Source organism: Panthera onca, chromosome D3 (assembly GCF_046562875.1).
Source record: "Panthera onca isolate mPanOnc1 chromosome D3, mPanOnc1 haplotype 2, whole genome shotgun sequence".
In the NCBI taxonomy this organism is placed as follows: domain Eukaryota; kingdom Metazoa; phylum Chordata; class Mammalia; order Carnivora; family Felidae; genus Panthera; species Panthera onca.
This window is the reverse complement of record NC_138350.1, coordinates 159,669-181,869: the sequence shown is the minus strand read 5'-3', so window position 1 is coordinate 181,869 and position 22,201 is coordinate 159,669. Positions and strand designations below refer to the sequence as shown.

At 40.8% G+C, this 22,201-nt stretch overlaps 2 protein-coding genes, 1 long non-coding RNA gene and 1 pseudogene across 3 annotated transcripts; 3 read left to right on the top strand and 1 right to left on the bottom strand.

Annotated features, from left to right (window-relative positions):
• Positions 1–72: 72 nt before the first annotated feature.
• On the top strand, positions 73–4,526 carry LOC145712961 (uncharacterized). Its single transcript, XR_014135844.1, has 2 exons — positions 73–2,978; positions 3,218–4,526. It is a non-coding gene; the product is annotated as an uncharacterized LOC145712961 (long non-coding RNA).
• Positions 4,527–9,190: 4,664 nt separating this feature from the next.
• On the bottom strand, positions 9,191–10,478 carry ZNF891 (zinc finger protein 891; the record flags this gene model as incomplete). The annotated part of the gene is given in 5 exon segments (XM_078435333.1): positions 9,191–10,042; positions 10,045–10,157; positions 10,159–10,320; positions 10,322–10,391; positions 10,394–10,478. Coding segments are annotated over 5 exon segments (657 nt in total), but the record flags the coding sequence as incomplete, so codon positions are not given.
• Positions 10,479–17,204: 6,726 nt separating this feature from the next.
• LOC144612723 (tubulin alpha-1A chain pseudogene) lies at positions 17,205–17,976 on the top strand (annotated as a pseudogene).
• A 212-nt stretch (positions 17,977–18,188) lies between these two features.
• On the top strand, positions 18,189–18,794 carry LOC132677198 (tubulin alpha chain-like). Its single transcript, XM_078436017.1, has one exon. The coding sequence runs from the start codon at positions 18,202–18,204 to the stop codon at positions 18,670–18,672; it is 471 nt and encodes a 156-aa protein (XP_078292143.1). The 5' UTR covers positions 18,189–18,201; the 3' UTR covers positions 18,673–18,794.
• Positions 18,795–22,201: the final 3,407 nt, after the last annotated feature.

Sequence of the window (22,201 nt, the reverse complement as noted above, 5' to 3'; positions counted from 1 at the left end):
AAATAAATAAACGTTGAAAAAAAAAAAAAAATTAAAAAAAAAAAAAAAAGAAAAAAAAAAAAAAACCAAATCTTCCCTTTCCTTTGGTGTGCCTGGCATTATTTTCCTAGCACCATATGGGGGCCTTTGGTGAACAAAAATGTATTTATAATTTTAATTTTTTTTTAATGTTTTATTTTTGAGGCAGACAGAGCATGAGCGGGGGAGGGTTAGAGAGAGAGGGAGACACAGAATCCGAAGCAGGCTCCAGGCTCTGAACTGTCAGCACAGAGCCCGACGCGGGGCTCGAACTCACAGACAGTGAGATCGTGACCTGAGCCAAAGTCGGAAGCTCAACCGACTGAGCCACCCAGGCGCCCCAAATGTACTTATCACTTTAGAGGTTTGTAACATTTAGACGTGGCCACAGACTTGTCTCAGGAGGAAGGGGCTGATTGGACCCTGAGCAGAAGTTATGTGGGAACATAATGACTGAGAACTATGGGAACCTCATCCAAGGTTACTATTCCTGCAAATTTAGAACCTGAACTTAGGTATCTTTGCTTTCTCTTTAGGAAATAGGGAGTGGGCTTTAAATTGCCCACCTGGATTCCTTCTCCATGTTCTTGAGAGAATGAATTAAAATTGGTACAAGTGGGAAGTGGCTTGCTTATTTCCTTCTGCTTTTGCTTTTCTTGTAATAGCTTTTCTGCCTTTATATTAAGAGATTGGGTCTGGATCTAGGAGGAACCATAATATTTTGAAGTATCTATTTTTTCCTTCTTGTAAGCAGGACTCTGTTTCTAAATCAAATGTGACCTCCTTACTGGAGCAAGGGAAAGAATCAAAGAATGATGGAGAAAAAATGATAAGAGGCCTCTGATCAGGTAAGTGTGGGGCAATCAGGCAGGGAGCACCTTTGCAGGTAGTGGCCCAGCTTACCAAATTGCCTGAATCATTCTTTCAAAAATAACAATTTGCCCATAAAATTCCCTTCATGCAACATCATCCTGAACTATGTAACTCATCCTAAAGGTATTCTCGTCAATTTGTGGTTGAGATAGTTCAGAAAATAAGAACTATGCCATTATTTTTAATTAAATTTAAATACGTAGTTTCTAGATTATACAATAAGAGATGTTAAGACACTACTAAGTAAGAAAGAAAGTGAATGGTTTGTGGGAATTCTGTTATACAGTATGTTTTATTTGTCATAGCAAGAAGGTGCTAGCAAGGTTCATAGTTGCTTTCTTTCTCAATTTTAGCACACAAATCTGTTACATCTTTCCATATTTAACATAATCACTTTTTGTAAGCTGTAGTGCTTTCCAATGGTAGCGGAAACCCAAAAAAGAAAGTTGCCTGTTTTTCAAGGAGAAATCCTGTAAAAATAGCCAGACACACTAAGATAAACAGCAAACAGTAGGAGAAAAACGCATGGATGATATTGCACTTTATTTATTTTTTGTAATGTTTCTTTTTGAGAGAGACAGAGCATGAGCGGGGGAGAGGCAGAGAGAGAGGGAGACACAGCATCTGAAGCAGGCTCCAGGCTTTGAGCTGTCTGCACAGGACCCGACGCGGGGCTCGAACCCACAAACTGTAAGATCGTGACCTGAGCTGAAGTCGGACGCTTAACCGACTGAGCCACCCAGACACCCCGATACTGCATTTTAGGTCACTTGTAGAAAATAATATTATTTCAGTTCCTATTTGTATGCTTGAGACAGAAACAATGGTGACCTATAGTATGACCATCTCAATACACATGAGGGGGTAAACATCCAGCTTGAACGCTTTTTTTTTTTTTTTTTGAGAGAGAGAGAGAGACAGAGAGAGACAGAGGGAGAGAGAGAGAATGAGCGAGGAAAGGGGAGAGGGAGAGAGAATCCTAAGCAGGCTCTGTTCCCAGTGCAGAGCTCAACATGGGGCTCAATGTGGGGCTCTATCCCATGGTCCTGGGATCATGACTGGAGCCAAAATCGGGAGTTGGGTGCTTAACTGACTGAGTCAACCAGGTGATCCCCAGCTAAAGCATTTTGATCTATGTAGTAGTTTGTATTTCAGACAGTTTTCTTAGGGTTGCATATTCGAGATGTGTAAAGTTTAGTGAAACATGCTCAGGAATGCAACCATTATTTGAACTGAGACAGACACAGTATTTTCATTATTCTGTTGTCATCTGTTCAGTTACCCATATAGTATAAAAGCATCATACTCCAAATGAATAGGTCTATCCTTTATAGAAGAGCATATTGGGTAGTCATTCACATGACACATGATATCTTCTGGAATATGACTCCTGTATAATTACTGCGGGAAATCTTCCTGAATTGACTTTACCTTCGGGATAATTATATTGTATACTGTCAAGCTAGGTCTACAGCTGAATGACTGTCCACATCTGGCAACTCCTAGATGCAGCTGTCATGCTGTTGTGAGTGTAGAATGTGAACCAGTTTTTACTGTTCTCTCTTCAAATGAATGTGATGTTACTATCAGGTTGGATTCAACTGCTACTTCTAATGTTTTCAACAAGTCTACTTTCAAATAGGATGAAGTATTGTGGCAACAACCAGATAAAGCAGATAAAATACAAATATATTTTTACTAGTTTTTTTTAATGTTTATTTTTGAGAGCGAGAATGCGAGCCGGGGAAGGGCAGAGAGAGAGGGAGAGAATTCCAAGCAGGGTCCACACTGTCAACACAGAGCCCAATGCAGGGCTTGAACCCACAAACCGGGAGATTATGACCTGAGCCAAAGTCGGATGCTTAACCAACTGAGCCCAGGCGCCCCTTTAGTAGTTTTTTGTTGTTGTTTTTTAAGTGTGTATTTATTTGAGACTGTGAACGGAGTAGGGGCAGAAAGAGAGAGAATCCCAAGCAGGCTTTGTGCTCCCAACACGGAGCCCGATGTGGGGCTTGATCCCACCAAACATGAGATCATGACCTGTGCTGAAATTAAGAGTCAGGTGCTCAACCGACCGAGCCGCCCAGGTGCCCCTCAAAAATCATATTTTTTTTTTAATTTTTTTTTCAACGTTTTTTATTTATTTTTGGGACAGAGAGAGACACAGCATGAACGGGGGAGGGGCAGAGAGAGAGGGAGACACAGAATTGGAAACAGGCTCCAGGCTCCGGGCCATCAGCCCAGAGCCCGACGCGGGGCTCGAACTCACGGACCGCGAGATCGTGACCTGGCTGAAGTCGGACGCTTAACCGACTGCGCCACCCAGGCGCCCCTCAAAAATCATATTTTTAAAGGCATATTTGAACTGTGGAAGCAATGATGACTAAATGGACCAAAATTCCAGAGGGAAATCTCAAGTTTTTGTGGTCATTTGAAGGTGACGTGGCAGATTAGCAACTTGAGAATCTTCAAGTGCACACAGCTGGTTCCCTCTCCTGGGACATATGCTGAATTTTAGGGCTGTGCAGAACCCTGGGTGGCTAGAATAAAAGCTGAAAGAGTGAAGTATCTGCAGTGTCTGTGGTATTTAGGAATGAAAAGCCCACTAGAGACGGGCGACTGCCCAAAATAAGTAGCCAGTCTTCTCCTCAAGCCATCTGTGAAAATTTGAAGCTGCATGAGGTAGGAGGTTAAGGAGACTAGGACCTACCAAGGCCTCAGATTTAAAAGCTTTAGGAGAGTCCTGCCTAAAATACAAAGGCTAAACAAGGCTAACATGAGGCTTATTAAAAATTCAGTGTAGCTCTGACCCAGCTCAAACTTATGGGACTGAGGTGATTAGCACCTCAAACAGAGGAAAGGAGAAACTCTCTGGTAGAAGGTAATGTAACCTAGAGCTCCTGTGGTTCTTTGAAACATGATGTCTGGTACACAATTAAAAAAAAATTACTAGGCATGTGAAGGACAGGAACATATATAGATATACTTCATTTTAGTGTGCTTTGCAAAAACTTTTTTTTTTTTAACAAATTGAAGGTTTGTGGCGACCCTGTGTTGAACAAGTCTATCTGTGCCATTTTTCCAACAGTATTTGCCCACTGTATGTCTTTGTGTCACATTTTGGTGATTCTCATAATATTTATTTTTCGTTAATATTATATTGAATTGCTGCAATCTCATGATAAAATTTTAACAGATGAGGAGTTGCTTCTTATCAATGAGCAAAGAAGGTGGTTCCTTGAGATGGGATCTAGTCTTGGTGAAGATGCCGTGAAGATTGTGGAAATGACAAAGGATTTAAATTATTACATAAACTTAGTTGACAAAGCAGTGGCAGGATTTGAGAGCACTGACTCTAATTTTGAAGGAAATTCTACTCTGGGTATAAAGCTATCAAACAGCATCATGTGCTATAGAGAAATCATTCTTGAAAGGAAGAGTCAATTGATGGGTCAAACTTCTTTATCTTAAGAAATTGCCACAGCCACCCCAGCCTTCAGCAACGACCACCCTGATCAGTCAGCAGCCATCAACAGCAAGGCAAGATCCTCTACCAGCAAAAAGATTATGAGTCACTGAAGGCCCAAGTGGTGGTTGGCATTTTTTTTTTAGCAATAAAGTATTTTAAAAACTAAGGTGTGTGTTTTTTTTAAATAGAAATGAACAATATAGCACACTTTATAGACTGAAGAGTAAACATAACATATGCACTGGGAAACAAAAATCATTTGACTTCCTTTCTTGCGATATTGTGCTTTCCTGTAGTGGTCTGGAACTGAATCCACAGTATCTCTGAGGTATGCCTGTAATCAATGAGACAAAACAGACGAGAGAAGCAGACATACAGGTGCCTAGATATTGGGGGTTTTAGACAAGGATTTTGATGTATGGTTAATATGTTAAAATACAGGAAAGAATGGAAGAAAAAAACCATTTCAACTAGTAAGAAGAATCTATAAGAAAGGCAAGTGGCTATTCTAGAATTGAAAATACCATATCTGAAATTAAGAATTGAATAGATGGACTAAACACAAATTGAACACATAACTAAAGATAGTAAACTGGAAGGTGAATCAATAACAAAAATACTGAAACAGAGATGGGGGAGGGGAGAGAGAGGAAAAATATGCCATGGTCTGAATGAGGACTTTGACTCTTGTTGTTCTATTCAGAAAGCTCTCCTGTTCCCCCCACCCCGCCAAGGAGGACTACTACCTTTCCTTCAGATTCTGGCTGATGGTCACCTGGGGACCTTTCTTGACTGCCTTATCTAACACAGGTTCCCCTATTCTTATCCTACCATCTTACTTGTTTCCCTCTGCTTTGAATTTAGCCTCAAAGTCCACTTAGATGAAGTCTAAAAAGAGCCCACACTCTTAAGCAATACTTTAAAACATGCTTTTTCAAAAGGTTTGCTTTCAAAAAGTTGGGGTAGTAAAGACAGTTTAAAAACATAAAAAAAAAAATTATCTGATACTTCAAAAATGGATAGAATCGATATCCAATAACAGTCTAAGCAAATCTATGTATGACTTTGAAGACATTATAATCATGCTTTTGGAAATTAGTTCATGATGGAATTGTTCACCTAAAAAGAACAGAAAACTTAGTTCTGTTTACTACATAGACTAGAGAACAGACAGGTAAAAGAAAATTATGACTCAGAAATAACCACTAATAAGACAGATCAAGGAATACATGGACCAATGGAACAGTACAGAGAGCCAGAAATAAGCCCTCGCCTATATGGTCAATTAATCTATGACAAAGGAGGGAAGAATATATAATGGAGAAAAGACATCTCAATAAGTGCTGTTGGGGAAATGACCACTTTCTTGCATGATACACAAAAATAAACTCAAAGACTTAAATGTGAGACCTGAAATCTTAAAACTCTTAAAAGGAAACACAGGCAATAATCTCTTGGCCATTTGCCTTGGCAACATTTGCTAGACATGTCTCCTTAGGAGAGGAAAACAAAAGCAGAAATAGACTATTGGTATTATACCAAAAATAAAAAGCTTTTGAACAGCAAAGGAAATCAACAAAATGAAAAGGCGACCTAGTGAATGAAAGAAAATATTTACACTCAGTATGTCCAATAAGGGGTTAATAGCCAAGATATATAAAGAACTTGTTCAACTCAATGCTAAAGAAGTTAAATAATCTAATTTTAAAATGGGCAGAGAACCCATTTCGGTTCAGGTCATGATCTCATGGTTCTTGAGATAGAGCCCCGCATCAGGCTTTGTGCTAATGGTGAGGAGCCTGCTTGGGATTCTCTCTCCCTCACTCGCTGACTCTCCCCCACTCACTCTCTCAAATAAACTTCAGGAAAAAAAAAAAAAAAAGATTGCTTTGGCTATGCACGGTTTTTTTGCGGTTCCATACACATTTTAGGATTGCTTGTTCTAGCTCTGTGAAAACTGTTGGTATTTTGATAGGCATTGTGTTAAATATGTAGATTGCTTTGGGTAGTATTGGCATTTTAACAGTATTTGTTCTTCCTACCCATGAGCCTTTGTGTCATCTTCAATTTCTTTCATTAGTGTTTTATAGTTTTCATAATACATGTCTTTCACCTCTTTGGTTAGGTTTATTCCTATGTATCTTATTGTTTTTGGTGCAATTGTAAATGGGATTCCTTAATTTCTCTTTCTGCCACATCATTATTGGTGTATAAATGCATTGGATTTGTGTACACTGATTTTATATCCTGTGACTTTACTGAGATCATGTATCAGTTCTAGCAGGTTTTTGGTAGAGTCTTTCAGGTTTTCTCTATGGGTTTCAGGTCATCTGCAAAGAGTGAAAGTTTGACTTGTTTCTTGCCTATTTGGATGCCTTTTATTTCTTTTCATTGTCTGATGACTGAGGCTACAAATTCCAGTACTATGTTATGTTACTGTTATTTAACAGTAGTGAGAGTGGACATCCTTGTGTTGTTTCTGATCGTAGTGGAAAAGCTCTGCCGTTCCCCATTGAGGATGGTATTGGCTGTGGGTTAATACATGGCCTTTATTATGTTGAGGTATGTTCTTCTAAACCTGCTTCGTTTTTTTTTTGTTTTTTTTTTTTTTTATCATGAATGGATGCTGTACTTTGTCAAATGCTTTTTCTGCACCTATTGAAATGATCATATGGCTCTCATCCTTTTTTTAAATTAATGTGTATCATGTTGATTGACTTGCGAATATTGAACCATGCTTGCAACCCAGGAGTAAATTCCTCTTGATTGTGGTGAGTGATTTTTTTTTCAACGTTTTTTTTTTAATTTTTTTTATTTTTGGGACAGAGAGAGACAGAGCATGAACGGGGGAGGGGCAGAGAGAGAGGGAGACACAGAATCGGAAACAGGCTCCAGGCTCCGAGCCATCAGCCCAGAGCCCGACGCGGGGCTCGAACTCACGGACCGCGAGATCGTGACCTGGCTGAAGTCGGACGCTTAACCGACTGCGCCACCCAGGCGCCCCTGTGGTGAGTGATTTTTTAAATATATTGTTGGATTTTACTTGCTAGTATTTTATTGAGAATTTTTGCATCCATATTCATTAAGGATATTGGCTGTAGTTCTTGTTTTTAGTGGAGTCTTTATCTGGTTTTGGGTTTGGGGTAATTCTGGCCTCATAGAATAAATCTGGAAGTTTTCCTTCATTCAGAAAGTAACTCTTAAAAAAACCAAAGAACACTTTACACTTCGGATGCTCTGAGGGCAGCTCCATTAACTTAGCTATAAGTAAATAAGCAGAAATTAAAACCAGCCCACCCACTCCTCCCTTCCTTTGTGGTGGAAGTATCTTCTTCGAGGTAACATTAATACATCTCTCTGTGCCCAGACACCTGCAACCCCCTCTCAGGAACTTTGTGTGATTGACTATCTCTCTTTTTACATCTGCATATTTAATCTCTCCAAACTGGGTATATTACGTTAGGACTTAAACATGTTCTAGTTTCCCATTACTTTAAAAATCTTTTGCCACGGACGCATGGATGGTTCAGTAGATTAAGCACCCATCTCTTGATTTTGGCTCATGACCTCCCAGTTTGTGGGTTCAAGCCTCGCGTCAGGCTCCGCAATGACAATGTGGAGCCTGCTTGGGATTCTCGCGCTCTCATCCTCTGCCTCTCCTCCAGTTGTGCACGTGCACTGTCTCAAAATAAATTAAAAAAAAATCTTTTGCCTTGGCCACATCTTTCTGTAATTACTACACTTTGTCCTATTCACACTTGTCTATATTCAGTTCTTATTTGTCCTTTATTGATTACTAAACCTACCCAACCTACCATCCATCCTTAATGTATTATTTCCAACTAAGGTTAACAGTATTCCTCATGTTGCTCTATGATATGTTCACTTTTTAAGACTTCATCATCTAATCTCACCTCTAAAGAGCATTTAAAAGAACTGACTTTACTTTCCTTCTTGAGACACTGGTTTGTCTTGGTTTGGCAAAACTCCAGTCTTTCTGGTTTTCCTCTTATCTACTAAGACTCCTTTATTCAGCCTACCTTTAAATAGAGCAGGTCTTCATGGTCAGTAGCAGACATTCTCTTCTCACACCATCCACTTTCTCTCTGCAATGTTAGTTGCCTCCACAAGACCTACTGTAGTCTATCTACTGATGTTGCTAAAATTGTATCTTCATCCTGGACACCTCCTCTGGTCCAGAAGTGCGCCTGGTTCATCTGGATGTCTCAAACTCTATAAAGTTAACATGACAAAAACTGCAGCTACTGCCTCTTTCTTCCATCATAGACTCCTCTATGTTTTGTTTCTTAATATATTAGAGCCAAGCTAGTCAGTTTTTATAGGACCAACTAGCAAAATCTCATGGGCTTCATTCAGCAATTAACTTCCCCTTTCTGTGAAAACTTGATTTCTAATACTGAAATGTTTGGGATTCCCTGCTTCTCTGATCACTTGGTTCAGTGACCTTGGTTCTATCATCATTTCTAGCCTAAGCACAAGAGTTCTGTAAATATTCTTCTTCTATTCCTCCCTTCCCTATGTTCCTATCCAAACACATGCATCAAACATAAAATATTTAACTCTACATACCTCTGTGGGCTTTTTCTTTCTTTCTTTCTTTTTTTTTTTTTTTTTTGGTGGCCTTTTTTCTTTTTTAAAAACAAGGTTACTCTGTTGACTGTATGTATGTTTTTTTTTTTAATCAATAAGCTTACTTTTCTCACATAAAAATAGCCAAATACAAGCAGTATACTGCTGGTACAGCTATTTAAATAGGTCTCTGAGGAATCAGGATCTCCTTCTTTTATACCATCCTTAGGCCATGGTTATCATTCTCAAGGCCACAGATGGCTCTTTCAGCTCTAGGAATGGAAAACTCGAAGGGAAAACAACCAGGAAGGTATAAAAGGTGAAGTGCCAAAGGCAAAGAGAAAAAGCTACATAGGTCTGTTTCCAGTGATACTAGTTTTGATTCTCAAGATGAGGAAAATGGCTACACTTGGCTGCAAGGAGACTGCGAGGAGTTTTATAACTGGACATATTGCTAGTGTGAGCCAAAATAGGGTTATCAGTAGGAAAAGATGAGATGGATGCCTGACTGACTAGTAACAGTATCTGCCACAACAGGCCAGAAAGAAAATACCAATAAAGTAGTATCAGATACTCCAGCTCCTCTAAACATAATGCAATTAACTTAGAAATCATTAAGAAGATAACTGCAAACTTCAAATCATATTTTAAAAAGCATAATTCTAAACCCATATAGATTCAAAAAGTTGTGATACATGTATACATTTAGAATTAAACTAACACAGACCAAAATGTATTACATTGCTGAAGAGGTGTTTTAGAGGACTATATAGTTTTACATGCTTATTTTGGATAACAAACACTGTAACAATGAGTTGGAGTTCACTTTAAGACAATGAAAGAAGCAATTCTACATTCATAACATTTATACAGTTTCTCTCCCAGTATGAATTCTCTTGTGCATAGTAAGCGAACAACTCCAACTGAAGGCTTCTCCACACTGAATACATTCATAGGGTTTTTCACCAGTGTGAGTTCTCGTGTGTCTCCTAAGGCAAGAGGAAACACTGAAGGTCTTCCCACATTCGTTACATTGATAGGATTTCTCTCCAGTATGAGTTCTCACATGTATCCTAAGGGATGAGAAACCCTAAAAACGTTCCCACAGTCATTGGATTCATAGAGATTCTCTTGAGTGTGTATTTTCTTGTGAACTTTAAGGTGCGAGCTTGTTGTAAAGGCTTTTCCACAGCCACTGCATTCATAGTTTCTCCCCAGTGTGCATTCTCTTGTGCACTATAGGATAACTTGTGCCAAAGGATTTTCCACAATGATTACATTCATAAGGTTTCTCTCTGGTGTGAGTTCTCACATGAACCTTAACAGATGTTTTCTGACTGAATGCTTTTCCACGTTGATTACACTCATACACCCATGTGACTTTTCTTGTGCAAAATAAGATTAGAATTTCTTTTGAATGCTTTCCCACATTGATTACATGATATTTCTTTTCACTAGGAGTTTGCTCTTGTTGCCTAAGGGATGGATAATGACAAAAAGCCTTGCTTTTATTACATTCATAGGGATTAAATTGTTATATATAGGAAGCATATTATTATGTTTGAAGTGTTCGCCATATTTGAAACATGCATACTCTTTTTGTGCTGTTTGAGTTTTTTCCAAGGTGTCACAGAGCTCTATCCTATGTATGACTTTCACAGAGATTCCCAGTTTCTTGTAATTGTTTAAGATTGATTTTTTTAAAAAACATTTATTTATTTTGAGAGACAAAGCATGAGCAGGTGAGGGGCGGAGAGAGAGAGAGAGAGACATACAGAATCTGAAACAGGCTCCAGGCTCTGAGCACAGAGCCTGATGCAGGGCTCAAACCCATGAACCATGAAATTATGACCTGAGCCTAAGTCGGACGTTTACCTTACTGAGCCACCCAGGCACCCCAAGATTGAATTATGTTCTTTTTAAAAATTTTTTTTCACATTTATTTTTGAGAGATCGAGACAGAGCACAAGTGGGGGAGGGGCAGAGAGACAATGAGACACAAAATTCGAAGCAGGCTCCAGGCTCTGAGCTGTCAGCACAGAGTCCAATGCGGGGCTTGATCTCACAAACCGTGAGATCATGATCTGAGCTGAAGTCAGATGCTTAACTGACTGAGCCACCCAGCCACCCCAGATTGAATTATATTTCAAACACTCAATACTAAGTAGCATTTATGGCAATGTTTAGTGGAGACTCTCTTGAAAAAAACAAGTTTTGATTTAAGTTTAGAGTTTTCCTCTAATTCATGATGGTCATAGAATCTCTCCTGAGATGCTGTTTTCTTTTGGGTCACTTGCCTCATATTTCTCCCTGGGATCTTGCACTGTTTTCTGGTCTTATGGAATTCTTGGTCTTCACTTAATGTGGAAGACCAATCATCCATTATGAATCTTATCATTTTCACTGCACTATAGGATTTTTCCTTACAAATATTCTGCTTAAGAGTGGAGTCTTTTTTTTTTTTTTTTTTTTTAACGTTTACTTATTTTTGAGACAGAGAGAGACAGAGCATGAACGGGGGGGGGGGGGGGGTCAGAGAGAGGGAGACACAGAATCTGAAACAGGCTCCAGGCTCTGAGCTGTCAGCACAGAGCCCGACGCGGGACTCGAACCCATGGACCGCGAGATCATGACCTGAGCCGAAGTCGGACGCTTAACCGACTGAGCCACCCAGACGCCCCAAGAGTGGAGTCTTTTAAGTTGAATCTACTAGACTGGATAGGTGCCTTGGAGAATTCGCTTTGTCATAGTATATATATATATATATTTATTTTTGAGACAGAGAGAAACAGAGCACGAGTGGAGGAGGGGTAGAGAGAGAGGGAAACACAGAATCCCAAGCAGGCTCCAGGTTCTGAGCTGTCAGCACAGAGTCTGATATGGGGCTCGAACCCACGAGCTGCGAGATCATGACCTGAGCCAAAGTCAGATGCTCAACTGACTGAGCCGCCCAGGCGCCCCTCTTTCTCATAGTTCTTATCTCTTCTTTACCCAACAGGGAGATCACAGTAGGCTTCTGTAATTGATATTCCACTGAGGTAAGATTTATATAGCTTCCCAACATCACATCTCTGTAAATTCTTCTCTGAGCAGAATCAAGCATCATCCACCCCTGGGTGAACTCCCCAGCCACATCCTTAAAGGTCACTGGTCCCTGTAACCACGTTGTGGGAAATCAAGCCATCATCCTTTCTTCCTCAGTGTTTCTCACATAGAAATAGAGTCCTGTGTCGACAGAGCCCTTATGGAGGACAGGTTAATGGCTGCCATCTTGAGAGTCTAAAAGTGATATCTGCTTGCACAACAGAGCAGAGAGATCAGGATATTTCTTGTTTCTCTGATCCAACCACAGCATGGATACATTTCACTGGGTATCCTCCCTGCAGCCAAAGAGGCAGGTTCAGGTGAAAGAAGAAAGGTGGAAACAGGGCCCCATAGGTGGCAAGGTAAAAAGAAAAATTGTAGACCCCCTCCACTACCCCAGCAGGGTTTGGCCAGCTTAAAATCTTTTTTTTTTTTTTTAAATGTTTTTATTTATTTTTGAGACAGAGAGAGATGCTCAACTAACCGAGCCACCCAGGTGCCCTTAAAATCTTTACTAGGATTTGTAGTCACATGCAAAATAGTCATCGTGGTTATTTATACTGGTTTCTCCTGGAGACTATTTGTCAGTAATGGGTGGGAGAAGCATGCATTATTATTATTTTTTAAAGTTTTTCCATTTCTTTCAAGAGAGAGAGAGAGAAAGAACAGGGGAGGGGCAGAGAGAGGGAAAGAGAATCCCAGGCAGGCTCTGTGCTGTCAGCACAGAGTCTAATAAGGGGCTCGATCCCCCGAGCCTGACAAGATCATGACTTGAGCCAAAATCAAGTCAGACACTCAACTGACTGAGCTACTCAGGTGCCCCAGGAGCATGCATTATTAAAAGAAAAAAGATTAAAGCTAAAGAGAACCAGCTAAAAGAAGCATGGTTGTTTAATTTTGTGTGCACTTTTTAGTTACCTTCTGGAATGGAAAAATAATTTTCCTGTTAAACACAACTATTTTAGGTAGGCTTACTTTTCTACATATCACTTGATGTTTTTAACTGAATAACACACATGATCAACAACACTGATGATGTGGCTGCTACTCTACTCAGGAATTTTATTAAAGTTGTTAAAGGTAGATATGTGACTTTGAAACAAATGTTCATTTGTTTACCTCCAATTCAGTCTCTCTTCCCAAAGTCTGTATTTTCTCATGATAATTTATTCTATCTAGAAATTGAATGGGATCTACAAAGAAGCACAAACCATGATCCAAACGTTGGGAAGAAGGTCATAACAATGTTAATTAGATGGTATAACACTTTCCTAAATAATTTTTACGATAGCTTTAAAATAAATTAAAAAAAAAAAACAGTGTGTATACAAAAAATTAGTGCTTAGACTTTAAGGATCACAACAAATCATGCAATAATTTATTAGGTTAATATTTTTACAAGTCTCACTTTTTGAAGATTAGATGATAACCTCCAAATGAGAGCCCCCATCTCAATACAATAGAGTTAAGTTTTAATGGGAAAAAATACAGAATTGGCATTTATTTTTATTTTATTTTATTTTTTAAAATTTTCATCCAAAGTAGTTAGCATATAGTGCAACAATGATTTCAGGAGTAGATTCCTTAGTGCCCCTTACCCATTTAGCCCATTCCCCCTCCCACAACCCCTCCAGTAACCCTCAGTTTATTCTCCATATTTATGAGTCTCTTCTGTTTTGTTCCCCTCCTTGTTTCTATATTATTTTTGTTTCCCTTCCCTTATGTTCACCTGTTTTGTCTCTTCCAAGTCCTCATATGAGTGAAGTCATATGATATTTGTTTTTCTCTAATTTCACTTAGCATAATACCCTCCATTTCCATCCATGTGGTTGCAAATGGCAAGATTTTATTCTTTTTGATTGCCGAGTAATTCTCCATTGTGTGTGTGTGTGTGTGTGTGTGTGTGTGTGTGTGTGTGTGTATATATATACACCACATCTTCTTTATCCATTCATCCATCGATGGACATTTGGACTCTTTCCATACTTTGGCTAGTGTTGATAGTGCTGCTATAAACATTGGGGTACATGTGTCCCTTTGAAACAGCCCACCTGTATCCCTTGGATAAATACCTAGTAGTGCAATTGCTGGGTCATAGGGTAGTTCTATTTTTAGTTTTTTGAGGAACCTCCATACTGTTTTCCAGAGTGGCTGCACCAGATTGCATTTCAAAAACAGTGCAAAAGAGATCCTCTTTCTTCGCATCCTCGCCAATTGTTGCCTGAGTTGTTAACGTTAGCCATTCTGACAGGTGTAAGGTGTTATCTCTTTGTGGTTTTCATTTGTATTTCTCTGATGATGAGTGAAGTTGAGCATTTTTTCATGTGTCGGTTGGCCATCTGGATGTCTTCTCTGGAGAAGTGTCTATTCATATCTTTTGCCCATTTCTTCACTGGATTATTTGTTTTTTGGGTGTTGAGTTTGATAAGTTGGCATTTTTATTTAGACAAATATCTTTGACAGGTAGATTCTATGTCCTTAAAACCAGAAAGGTCTGTCTCTTTGGGGTAAACCATATAGAAATAGATTTCCATCCGATTTGTTGATTCCTGTATTCCGAGTACCTAGAACATTTCCCAGCATATGGCAGACACTCAACAAATATTTATCGAATAAGCTGAATGAGTCCACAGCAGTTAAGGTTTTGGGAAGGAGGTCCTCCCATCCCCCACCCCCCCCATCCCACGTCCATACCCTTCTTTCAGGAGCAAAACAAAATTAGAAAGTTATGTTTCCTGTTCAAAAAAGGAACTTATTTTGCCTTCTGGTTAAAGCCTTTTAAGTTAAGAATTGTACTCTGGACTTGCTCCTTAATTCCCCAAGTTTCATTTCTTTTCTAGTTACAGAACTAATAAGAAAAACTAAATGACTTTAGGGACAAACAGGAAAAAAATATTTGAATAAATGGAGACATTCATCATGATCATGGATCCAATATTATATTGGTTTCAATTTTTCTCTGACCAGAATTGAATTGTATTTTCATTAATCTATATATTCAACAGGGACTTCTTGAAATGAGCATCTGATTTTTTTTTCAACGTTTTTTTAATTTATTTTTGGGACAGAGAGAGACAGAGCATGAACGGGGGAGGGGCAGTGAGAGAGGGAGACACAGAATCGGAAACAGGCTCCAGGCTCCGAGCCATCAGCCCAGGGCCCGACGCGGGGCTCGAACTCACGGACCGCGAGATCGTGACCTGGCTGAAGTCGGACGCTCAACCGACTACGCCACCCAGGCGCCCCGAGCATCTGATTTTTTAAGGTTTTATAGGAAAACAAAGCTACATGAATAACAAGGCAATTATTAAAATAGTGCTTTGCCCCTACTATATTTCAAAATGTGTTATAAATCTCTAGTAACTTAAACATAATGATAATGAGGCAATAATAAAAAGTAAAACAGTAACTTTAGAAACAGGTTGATGTGTAGCTGGCCATTTTGTACATGATAAAGGCAGCAGTGTAAATCATGGGGGAAAAGGATGCACTAGTTATCAAAATGCTGTCAAGACAAATGACTATCTTTTTGAGAAAAGCGTAAATTCTACTTCACATATTTCCAGAGAGAGGGGGAGAGAGAGGAGACACAGAATCCAAAGCAGGCTCCAGGCTCTGAGCTGTCAGCACAGAGCCCAATGCAGGGCTTGAACCCATGAACTGCAAGATGATGAACTAAGCCAAAGTTGGATGCTTAACCTACTGAGCCACCCAGGTGCCCCAATTGTTTTAATTTTTAAAGGAGTTCTTATTAGAGATAGATTCTGAAATATTTACAATATATCGTGTAAAAGGTCTGCTTCAAAATAGTGATGGATACCAGGGTGTTCATTATCTTTTTTTTTTTTTTAATATTCATTTATTTTGAGAGAGAGACAGGCTGAGGTAGAGACAGAATCAGAAGTAGGCTCCACACTGTCAGCATAGACCCAATGTGGGGTTCAATCTCATGAATCTTGACATCGTGACCTAAGATGAAATCAAGAGTCAGATTCTCAACAGTCTGAGCCACCCAGGTGCCCCATCATTACACTTTTTTTATGTTCTGAAATTTTCATAATATAAATCTAAAAATCATCAGAGAGAGATTTTACTCATAAAACATTAATAGGATGTATGGGTTATTATTTACATATAAAATCACAAATTAAGAGATCTTAAGAAATTTAAAATCATAACAGAAACCAAAAACAGGTAAAAAGGTTTAAAGATAAAGCTGAGGAACTCTTCCAGCAAGCAGACCTCCCAAAAGAGATAAGCAGTGAGAAAGAAAATGTAAGAAAATGATATGATCAATTTCAAAGGTTCAACACCAGATTATTCAGAATTCCAGAAAGAAAAAAACAGGAGGAAGAGAGAAACAAATACAGGAGAAATTCCTAAAAACAGTGAAATATCTAAGCACTGACCCATTGAAACGGGCAATTTCTTAAAGACTGGAACTAAACATATCATCATGAAAGCTTTGAATACCAAAAATAAGAGGATCTAAAAGTTCCAAGAGATGATAAACAGGTTACATACAAATCAGTAACAGGTATGACTTTTCAATGGTAACACTGTTCATTTTTGTTTTTAACGTTTATTTATTTTTGAGACAGAGGGAGACAGAGCATGAAAGGGGGAGGGTCAGAGAGAGAGGGAGACACAGGATCTGAAACAGGCTCCAGGCTCTGAGCTGTCAGCACAGAGCCCGACGTGGGGCTCGAACTCACGGACTGTGAGATCATGACCTGAGCCGAAGTCAGATGCTCAACCGACTGAGCAACCCAGGCACCCCTGTTCTTTTTTTTTTTTTTTAAGTTTATTCATCCATCCTGAGAATGAGAGAACACAAACGCCCCGTGCAAGTGGGGAAGGAGCAGAGAGAGAGAGGGAGAGAGAGGATCCCAACCCGGCTCCCTATGGTTAGCTCAGAGCCCAATGCAAGGCCTGACCCCACGAACCGTGAGATCATGATGTGAACCCAAACCAGGAGTTGGACATCCAACCGACTGAGTCACCCTGGCACCTCTTTATTGTTCCCTTTCTATCTAGCTTTGCCTGCTTTCAAAATCCCGAGGGAAGGCAGGTTCTTACATCGACCACCTAAGAGACATGCTGTAAGAAGCAACAGCCCCTCCCTGTCCTCCCCACCACCCGCTCAGCAGCCACGTGAACGCATCTCCATCCATGCTGGCCAGGCCGGCATCCAGTTGTACTGCCTGGAACAGGGCATCCCGCCCATTGGTCAGAACAATGGGGGAGGGATGTGCCCTTCAACACCTTCTTCACTGAGATGGGTGCTGACAAGCATATGCCCAGGGCAGTGTTTGTAGACCTGGAAGCACTGGCACCCACCGCCGGCTCCTCCACCCCGAGCAGCCCACCGCAGACAGGGGAAGTGATCCCGATAACTACGCCTGAGGGCACTACACCATCAGCAAGGAGATCACTGACCTTGTCTTGGACTGAATGCAGAAACTGGCTGACTTGTGCACGAGTCTTTGGGGCCTCTTGGTTTTCCACAGCCACGGAGGGGGAACTGGTTCCAGGTTCACCTCCTGCTGACGCAACCCTGTCGAGTCTGACAAGAAGTCCAAGCGGGAATTCTCCATTTACCCAGCCCCCAGGTCTCCGCAGCTGTAGTTGAGCCCAACTCCATCCTCACTACCCACACCATCTTGGAGCACTCTGATTGTGTCTTCACGGCAGACGATGAGGCCATCTAGGACATCTGTTGCGGCAACCTCGATATCGAGCATCCAACCCACGCTGACCTAAATAGGTTGACGGGTCAAACTGTGTCTTCCATCACTGCTTCCTTCAGATTCGATGGAGCCCTGAATGTTGATCTGACAGATTCCAGACCAACCTGGGTGCTTTACCCCTGCGTCCACTTCCCTCTGGCCACATACGCTCCTTTCATCTCTGCTGAGAAAGCCTACCACGAACAGCTTTAAAAAAAATTTTTTTTTAATGTTTATTTTTGAGAGAGAGAGAGAGAGAGAGAGAGACAGAGCTCAAGAGGGGAAGGCCAGAGAGAGAGGGAGACACAGAATCTGAAGCAGGCTCCAGGCTCTGAGCCGTCAGCACAGAGCCCGATGCAGGGCTCGAACTCACAAACCACAAGATCATGACCTGAGCCGAAGTTGGACACTTACCTGAGCCACCCAGGCGCCCCTACCATGAACAGTTTTGAGCCAGCCAAGCAGACAGTGAAATGTGACCCTTGCCATGGTAAATACACGGCTTGCTGCCTGTTGTACTGTGGCAACGTGGTTCCCAAAGAGGTCAATGCCGCCACTGCCACCAGCGAGACCAAGCATACCGTGCCATTTGTGGACTGGCGCCCTGCTGGCTTCAAAGTTGGCATTAATTACCGGCCTCCCCCTGTGGTATCTGGTGGAGACCTGGCCAAAGTACAGCGAGCTGTGGGCACGGTGAGCAACACCACAGCCATTGCTGAGGCCTGGGCTCACCTGGACCACAAGTTTGGCCTGACGTATGCCAAGCGTGCCTTTGTTCACTGGCATGTGGGTGAGGGCATGGAGGGAGGAGAGTGCTCTGAGGCCCAGGAGGACATGGCTGTCCTTGAGAGGGATTATGAGGAGGTTGGTGTGGATTCTGTCGAAGGAGAGGGTGAAGAAGAACACTAAACTTAAAAAAGCCACAAACGTGCTGCTTTTACAGGGAAGCTTATTCTGTTCTAAACATTGAAAAGTTGTGCTCTGATCAGTTAATTTCATATACAATTACTGACCTATGCTTTAAAACACAATGAGACCCAAGCTGTCCATTTCTCTGATGGGTTTGAAAAAAGTATTCCCTGTTTTAAATGAAAAGAAAAATTCTTAAGGAAAATAATTGCCTTTCCAGGACTCATATAGAAGGCCAAAATACCAAACAAATATGAGGACGAGATAAAGTATTTTGTAGTTATGAACACCTTAGCTCATATGGGCTCTTTTTCCAGAAGGTAATAAGATTATAATCTACCAAAAAGGAAAAAAAGCTTCCAGGAAATACATCCAAAACAGAGATGAGCCGAGGGAATACGTAAGGGTGAAGGGACGTCTCACAATGCCAGGAGGGTTATATATGCCTGGAGAGTAACGGATCCGTCAGACTTCAGGAGGCTCGAAGGCTCCTCAGAAAAATGGCAAGGCTGTATGACGGGTTTGACCTTGAGGAAAACAGAATTGAGAGGCATTTTACATGGACTTAGTGAAAACAAAGAAAATGAATAAAAAGGCAATTACTGAAAATAGGAAGAGCAGAATTTGCACAAGAAAGAAACTCATTATGGTTCAGCACTAAACCAAATAAATAACTGTATTTATACAGTTGTTACAGTGAAAGTGCTGCACATGGATAGAACCAAAATTTGTGGGAGAACTACACGGCAACACTTGCAATACAACTGCATTATGGTTTAAGAATGTAGGAAGGATGGACGTAACAAGATTCTCACTTAACGCAGTAAGAAATCGAAAAATGTCTCAAATTGATGAACTTGAAAAACACTGAAGACAGTTTAGGGGCGCCTGCGTGGCTCGGTCGGTTAAGCGTCCGACTCCGGCTCGGGTCATGATCTCGCGGTCCGTGAGTTCGAGCCCCGCGTCGGGCTCTGGGCTGACAGCTCGGAGCCTGGAGCCTGTTTCAGACTCTGTGTCTCCCTCTCTCTCTGCCCCTCCCCTGCTTATGCTGTGTCTCTGTCTCAAAAATAAATAAACGTTAAAATAAAAAAAAATTAAAAGAAAATACTGAAGACAGTTTAAATAAGTGCAAACAGCTTAAAAATTTGAAAGTGGTTGCCATTGAGAAGAAACAGGGACCTCTGTTTTTATTATGAGCCTTTTTAACATATTAGATATCTATTTATTTGTTCATTGCTTTTGAGAGAGAGAGAGAGAGAGAGCACATGCACACATGATCAGGGAAAGGGGGAGAGGGAGAGGGAGAGAATGTTAAGCAGGCTCCACGCTCAGTGGAGAACCCTATGCAGGGCTCCATCCCATGACCCTAGGATCATGACCTGAGCAGAAATCAAGAGTGGGATGCTCAACCGACTCAGCCACTCAGGCACCCCAACATAATAGATTTTTAAAAAAATGTACATATATATTTCTTAAAAAGTAAATAAATTTCAGAGAAAATACATGAATTAGTCAACCAAATCAAGAAGTAGAAAAACAGCAACAAAGTAAATTTAAAAATACAGAGTAAGTTACTGTACAGAAAACCAAAATACAAAGACATAAAACCAAACACAAAAACTATCAAAATCCACTTCTTTGAAAAGATTAACATAGATATATATAATGCAGGACTAATCCATAAAAAAAGGATGGCCCAGAAAAATATTAAACTCAAAAAGGAAGAAATGGCTACAATTATAGCAATGATTTTTAAGTATCACTAAAAAGCAGTGATTTTTAAAATCTCCAAAAAAATCACTCTAAAAGATTAGTATAAACAACTTTAGGCCAACAAACTTGAAAATTCAGATGAGATGAACAATTTTCTAGAAAACCTAAGTGTCCAAATTGACTAAGAACTAGAAAACTTAAATCCATTAACTACCGTTTAAAAACAAATTGGGAGTGCCTGGGTGGCCCAGTCAGTTAAGTGTCAGACTCTCGATTTCGGCTCAGGTCATGATCTCACAGTTCCTGAGACTGAGCCCCTTGTCGGGCTCTGTGTTGACAAGATGGAGCCTGTTTGGGATTGTCTTTGTCTCTCTCTGCCCCTCCTGCATATGTGCTCTCTCTCTCTCAAAAAAAAAAAAAAAAAAAAAAAAAAGAATCAGATTGTCAAATATCTACCCCTAAGGATTTTGAGCCCAAAACTTACAATGGAAAAACTATTTCACAAAATAGAAAGAAAAAAATCTAGACTTCCCAAATTATTCATGAGACTTGTGAAATCTTTCTGGTACAGTACAGGAGACAGTCGCACAAGGAGAGTGTAGAGGCCACATTGAGGCAAACAGTCTTTTTTTTTTTTTTTTAATTTTTTTTTAACATTTATTTATTTTTGAGACAGAGAGAGACAGAGCATGAATGGGGGAGGGTCAGAGAGAGGGAGACACAGAATCCGAAACAGGCTCCAGGCTCTGAGCTGTCAGCACAGAGCCCCACGCGGGGCTCGAACTCACGGACCGTGAGATCATGACCTGAGCTGAAGTCAGGTCAAGACCTGATCAAGAGATCAAGACCTGAGCCGCTTAACCGACTGAGCCACCCAGGTGCCCCTGAGGCAAACAGTCTTGAGAGATGGAACGTAGAAAGGGCCACAGGGACCACGTGGCTGAATACAGACATTTCAGGCCCTAACTGACCAAGGGGCTACTTACAACCAGGCAGTTACCAAAAAGGGAAACTTCCATGCATGGCCATACCTGCCGCCTCATCTTCCCCCTTCAAAACAGCCCCCGCCCACGGCCCTGTGCAGACGGCCTCCCCTCTGCTGTCCTGCCCTTGACAGGGAGCGCTGCTCCCTTGAGGTGCACTCAGGAAGTCGATCTCCCTCATTCTGTTTCGGGTGAATTCTTTTCACCCCCTGCCACCAGCTTCCGCTTCATGGTGGCCCCACATTTGGGGACCCATCTGGTAGGGTGAGACCCCCACATGTAAACACCACAGACAGAACAAGAAGGTTAAAATGCAAGTTAAATATTAACAAATTGAATACAGCTGTTTACTAACGTGATAAAAGAACATTACATTTAATCACTGTTTGCACATTTGCAAGAATTACTGACAAGCAGAAAAACTACTGTTGTTACTATAACAGCTACTGAACACTCTTGTACCCACTGTATCTTTAAGCAGATCTGAGGTTGCTATATTATTTTTAAGTATTTCAGAATTTATCGCTGTATATCTGTATAGGAGTGTGTGTGTGTGTGTGTGTGTGTGTGTGTGTGTGTGTGTGTGTTTTAAGAAAGCTCTATGCCCAGGGGTGCCTGGGTAGCTCAGTCGGTTAAGTGTCCAACTCTGGGTTTTGGCTCAGGTCATCATCTCATGAGTTTGAGCTTTCGTGAGTTTGAGCCCCACATCTGGCTCTGCACTAACAGCGCAGAGCCTATTTGGGATTCTCTGTCTCTCTCTCTCTCTGCCCCTCCCCTACTCACGCTGTCTCTGTCTCTCTCAAAATAGATAAATAAACTTAAAAAAAAAAGAA